General features: G+C 38.3%; 1 protein-coding gene across 7 annotated transcripts in view; it reads right to left on the bottom strand.

Annotated features, from left to right (window-relative positions):
- Positions 1–1,444: 1,444 nt before the first annotated feature.
- Positions 1,445–6,000, bottom strand: part of ATP11C (ATPase phospholipid transporting 11C) — a 182,191-nt gene continuing 177,635 nt past the window's right edge. For 3 of the 7 annotated variants that reach the window (XM_023735472.1, XM_023735473.1, XM_023735474.1), the window contains exon 28: positions 1,446–4,226. In XM_023735472.1, coding sequence (XP_023591240.1) covers positions 4,164–4,226 — 63 coding nt within the window. In that variant the 3' untranslated portion in view covers positions 1,446–4,163. Of the gene's footprint in view, positions 4,227–6,000 lie in introns of all 7 variants that reach the window. The other 4 variants (XM_023735470.1, XM_023735469.1, XM_023735476.1 and 1 more) reach the window with 2 other exon arrangements.

The raw sequence follows: 6,000 nt of genomic DNA, 5'->3' as shown, positions 1-6,000 counted from the left end.
TTCTCTTCATTCTCCCTTGCTCCCGAAGGGATGAGACCAGTGGAGTATCTTAGATGGCTGCTCACCAAGGTAGAATGCAGAACACTGTCTTTATATAAACTGTTACGCCAATTGAGCTAGACGTTCCCCGAGACCCATGTGCTTCTTTTAAGGGGCCAAACCACTCAGACCCTCACAAGTACCACTTTATTGGCCAATCTGGGACAGACTTGGGAACTCCCCTCAAGGCTGGACTGGGGAAAGGAAGGAAGCCTGAAAAGACTCATTTCAAGAAGACAGAATCTAAAACACATCTGTGAAAATTTGGTAAATGACAACTTTTATTAAAAGGAAAACCTAAAGCAAAAACAAAACCCCCTCCAAAACCTTACTATAAAATAATCCTTAATATCTGTATATCAAATGATATTTTACAAAGCACCGTTGCTCCCTTACCTTATTTGACCTCAGCCCTACAGAGACACCATTTTACAGATAAGAAAGAGGATTCAGAGGGTATCGGCTCCAAGTGGCAAAGCTGGAACTTTAACTGGGGACTCACTTCCAAACACAGTACATTTTCCACTAAACCAAAAAAGGAAAAATAAATGTGCAGTAAATTTAAGCCAAAGATGAACAGTATTAAAAGGCTACAAAAACTTAAGAGACTGAAGAGTAAAAAGCAGTGCAACCAGCTACCCTAGAACTTCGGTTTCTTTCTTGGCGGACAAGGAGAGCTGGCTTTGTCAAGAATTGGGCCCTAAGTGCAGGCTGAGCAATGGGGGCTGGGGGTGGGGAAAGGAGAGACCACACCCTTTGGACCAAACTTCAAGCTTCTGTAAAATCCATCTTTTCCCCTAGAAAAGCATATGGACCACTCCAGCACACAGAGTGAAAATCACATCATCATCTCCTACACTTTGCTTGTGCTTCCAGGCTGGGCTAACAAATTGTCCATTTGGTCATAGGATTCCCTTCGGGATGCAGAGCTTCTGTCTTATTCCAGCACAAAGCACAGCTCAAATGTCATCCAACTATGTCTGGCTACTTAAGAATCAAATGTTTTCAATGGGTTGGAGACACAGACCACACATCACACTACCTCCAAGGCCTGGGCAGCGGCAAGCACATAGTCAACTGTCAATATGTATCTGCTGATTTGACTGGACTTTTATCTGTTAGTTTTTAGTGGCTATACTGACAATAAGCATGTGCTCCGCAATCGATGAGGAGACCAAAGTGGCATTTAGCTATGTGCAATAAATGCTATGGCATTTTATTGCTAACAGATAAACGATCTCATTCAAAACTCCCACAAATACCTTAAACCCACTGCCATCAAGTTGATTCCAACTCATGGTGACTCCATGTGTGTCAGAGTAGAACTGTGCTCCAGAGAGGTTTCAATGGCTGATTTTTTGGGGGAGGGAAGTAGATCGCCAGGCCTTTCTTCTGAGGTGCATAAAATGTCAGCCAAACTCATACAGAAATGATCAATCTTTGTGAGTTGTACAGGCAGAGAGGAAATTAGAAACTTATTTCCCATTACCAAATTGCTTCCACATCATTTTTATGTTAAGCTGACTTTTCCAAAAAAAGAGGCTAAAATATGAATATCATACCAAAGTTTATTGATTACATCAAACAAAAATTTCTGCAATGAAAAAGGCAAGTTGCATTCATAAAAGATGGCATTCACACTCATTATAGAAAGCAACAATGCAGATGTAAAAAATTGCTCAAGTGAAAAAATGTAATATTGCAGTACCATTTTGCAAGCTGAAAAATGATTTTGTGAATACTTGCATAAAATTTGCACATTTATATACTGCATGTTATTAAAAAATTCCATCACTAAATTATTATGAATTTTGCAAATTTAGGCTTACATTTATACTGTTGCTGGTGTATATGTGGTAGATATGAATCAATGTTTTCAGTTTAGTAGGCAACATACTTAAACAATGGACAACAGTTGTGAAAATTACAAGGACATTATGATAGTTCAAAATTATCCAAATTATGGATATATGATCCCATTATTACATTTTCCCCCTTTCTCTGTCAAAAAATAAAATGGTGAGATTGCAGTGCTAGGAATACTGGACGGCTTCAAGTTATTCCATCCACTAACCCCATGCTAGCTATTTTTAGCTCATTAATAAAATATCTGTCAAAAAGGAAAGTCAGATTCCTCTCAAGGATCACTGCCATTCTGAATTTGAGCTGCAGTGTAATGTGTAGCCGAGACACGACTCTAAATTCCCCTTACTCCTTGTCTTTCTTCCTGGCTATAAGGAAATTTACATGCAGCCAATTATACTTCCACTACCCTGGGTGTTCTAAATATGTTGAATCTCCAATGGTTCTGCAGTAACCCAGCCTCTCTATCATCTCTCTCTTTTGTATTCACAGTCCCTATAGTTCTTAGGTAAAACAACAATAATAATACAACAACAACTATAAGAACAAGAACAACAACACAATAATAATAACAACAAACATCAAAAGCTTTCCTGGGTCTGGTTTTGTAGCTCTTTGGAATAGGCAAAGAATATAAAGACATTGTCTTCAGCAGATTACCTCAAATACAGGCTACCAGAATACAGCACACGTAGGTAAGCTGTGAATGACACGTACCAAAATATTCAAAAATAATACTGATAGATGAGAGCAAACGAAATAATCAAAAGAGGTCAGGAATGATGGAACGGTTTCTAACTGAAATTAAGTCATTTCTAGAAATTTTAACAGAAATTACACCTAAACATTAACACAAAATGTATTTGTAAGAATAAAATGTGCCATATGGACCATATAAATACACAGGTACAGACTGAATCCAATACTCTTCCAAATCAAGGAACAATATATAAACACTGATAATAACACAGGCATGCCAGAAAGACAGACAAAATTGGGAACTGCTATGAAAATGTGTTTTTAAAAGAGCAGTTCAATTTAGCAGTCAAATGTAGTCATTTATATTCAAAAAGCATGTGTTTAGTTTTAACATTGAAGAAAGACATTTCACATTTATTTTTGTTTTAAGTGAACTCATTGGCAGGCTAAGACCTCCTTCTGGAACAGCGGAGTCGAGGACTTTACCAAGGTGAATCTCATGGTTTAGACTTAGGCCATTGTCCTGGCCAAGGTAGCGAAGAGAGACAATACTGGTGTTGACAGAGCCATGACTAAGCAGTTGAGCTGTCCTCTTGGGAGTGGATCCCTTCTTCCCAAACTAGCAAGTTAAAAAACAAACAAGTGCTGCATATATGCACAGATGCAGCCTCTTTCAAATAAAAACTTGAACAGTTTTAAACAAGCTATTCTTCCTCTTTCCTCCCAACATATAACATATACTTATAAAAGACTGATGTGCATTATGGCTTTTGTTTTTTATTCACCTTATCTCAGGTAACGGTAAAACTGGCATAGGAAAAATCTGTTTATCTCCTATTTTGAGGGCTATTAAGCGATCAGAAATGTTTTATGCTTTACTTTTTAGTAGCCTCATACCCACAAGTGGGGTTTGATGCACAAGAAAAAACAAATTTTTTTTCCCATTCCCTCACAAATACCCGGGGTTAACATGATTTCTACGTAAGTGTTCAAGGTATTTTTTGGCAAGGATATTCCACCAAGAGACAATTTGCATGTGAGTGAACAGAAAGGATTAACTATTCTATCTGATGCACTGATACCACTTAAGTCCTCCTGTATTTTCAAGTATTCCTTTCATATATTTCGGGGGGGGAGAAGATTATCTTTCAGTAGGAACAAGAAGTGTGATCCAAATGGCCTATTTCTTTTGCCAGGCAAAAAATAATATATATATAGTATTAGCAAAATCTATTCATTCCCATTGCATGACTTCTACATTATACTATTGTATTTGAATCCATTCACAAAGTTCATGGGTTAAAAGAGCACCCATTTGATGATTATATTATTCTGTCTGTAGCCAGAATTCTAAGTATTCTTGCTTTCAACTTTCATATAATTCTTAACTTAGAGCTTTGGCCCCAACGACTGCTTAGAATAACTGTAAATGTTTAAGAGAATCATTTGGTATTTTCATAGACGTTTATTCTGAACCCTTGACATGAGAGTGGTTTAGTTGGCTGCATATCAAGTGTCCTGAGATGGTAACCTTTTGTAGTTGTTTCTTCATGCTTTCTTTTTTAGCTGTAACCACTGTCAATATGCTTGTAGGACAATAACATAGGCAGTTCAAGATTCAGATTCTGAAAAATTTAAAATATACACAGTTAAAAGGTTTATTTGAATAATAACGTAAAACCAGCTGTTTTAGCATTTTCAAAAATAAATCAAGTAGTAAATTTTGTTATGAGTAAGGCAGCCGTCTTAACAAAGTGTCAAGTTTTATTCACATGCAGGGGAGGAAAAAAGAGTGACACAATCACCAGATTTTAATCCTTTCTTCATTTGTCAGGTGACTAGATTCAGACTTGCTCTTTGCTTCTGGACTACTCCAGGGTACTCCCAGTAATTCTTTGCCACTGGGATTATCTACCATAGCAGAGGTTTAGCTCACTATGATCCTTTCCTCCAATCAAGGAGCTCTTTGCAAACAGGGACAACATGTTATTTATCTTTGTACCTCCAGCACCCAGCACAGTGTCTGGCACATACGAGATGCTTAGGAAATGTTGAATGAATGAATGGATTGCTTTTTTCTTTTTGGATGCATTAGTTTGGACATACAGTCTGAAGATATATTCAGTTTGGAAAGATTATTGTGAAAACACTTTTTCTTTACTGAAAGAAGCCATTTCCCCTCTATAATAACCAGCTGCCATCGAGTTGATTCCGACTCACGGCGACCCCATGTATTGCACAGTAGAACTGCGCTTCACATAGGGTTTTCAATGGCTATGATCTTTCAGAAGTAGATCACCAGGTCTTTCTTCTCAAGCACCTCTGGGTGGATTTGAGCCACCCAGAGATTAGTAGCCACAGAACTTTCCATACTGAATCTGTAGATTCTCTGTCTTCTAAACATTGTCAAATGTTGTGGTTGGGACGGGATATGAGAGGCAAACTAATCACTGAGTGTAAATCAGGTATCTTGAAAATTGGATCACCGCTCAGTCCTATGTCAAGGGAGGGAGCCTAAATTTGATTCTCTACACTAAAGCCCTGAGTAGTGCAGGGCCTTAAGTGTGTGCGGGGTGGGGGTCCTTCCCATTCTGGTGCATTCCCTTATCACAGTGAGAACAGAAGTCCTCTAGGATACTTTTCAACTCTGAGGCTGTCATTTCATGGATTCTTTTTTTTTTGTTGTTCCACATTCTTAAGAACCAGTGTTAGTTCTTTAGTGCAGAATCATGGTGACTAACCAAAATGAGGTTGTCATTCAAGGAACAAACTCAGTGGCTAAACTAATTGCCAAATATTTTCCTTAGAGGAAAAATAATGCCACATGAAAATCTATTCCTGGATGAAATAACTACATTAAAAATAAAACAAAAACAATTGTTTTCTTTAAAAAAAAAAAAAAAAAAAAAAAACTTCCCTAATTCTACGTTATACATTGTAGGAGTTAAGGCCCTGGAGAGGCCAAAAGCAGAAGCAGTGTCTGCTACCCAGCCCTGTCCACAAACCACAGACCAAACTAAAGAAAGCCATCCAGGGGGATACAAAGTTAACTGGAGGATACAAAACTAACTGGAACCACTATAGCCAAAAGGCAGCACACAACTTAAGACAAGGCTGTCTGGGACTAAGGGCTGAAGACTGTGAAGGCTACTGGGAAGCAGATTCCTTGCCTAGGGCAAACAAACATGCAGGCGAGTCACTCAAAATGGGGGAAAAGATGTGCACTGAGGCTAAATGTGTCTGCCCCCAAAATAAGGTTGTAGATGCAGACCATGAGGAACTACAGGTGACAAAAGAGTCAACTGATTCAATCCATTAGTTCTATTTTTTTAATTCTTTGTGTGTGTGTGTGTTGGGGGGGAGGGATGACAAAACAAAACAAACGGGCCTATGAGGTGG

Source organism: Trichechus manatus, unplaced genomic scaffold (genome assembly GCF_000243295.1).
Source record: "Trichechus manatus latirostris isolate Lorelei unplaced genomic scaffold, TriManLat1.0 scaffold00079, whole genome shotgun sequence".
Lineage (NCBI taxonomy): Eukaryota > Metazoa > Chordata > Mammalia > Sirenia > Trichechidae > Trichechus > Trichechus manatus.
The sequence above is the reverse complement of the archived record's forward strand: the minus strand, read 5'-3'. Positions and strand labels throughout refer to the sequence as shown.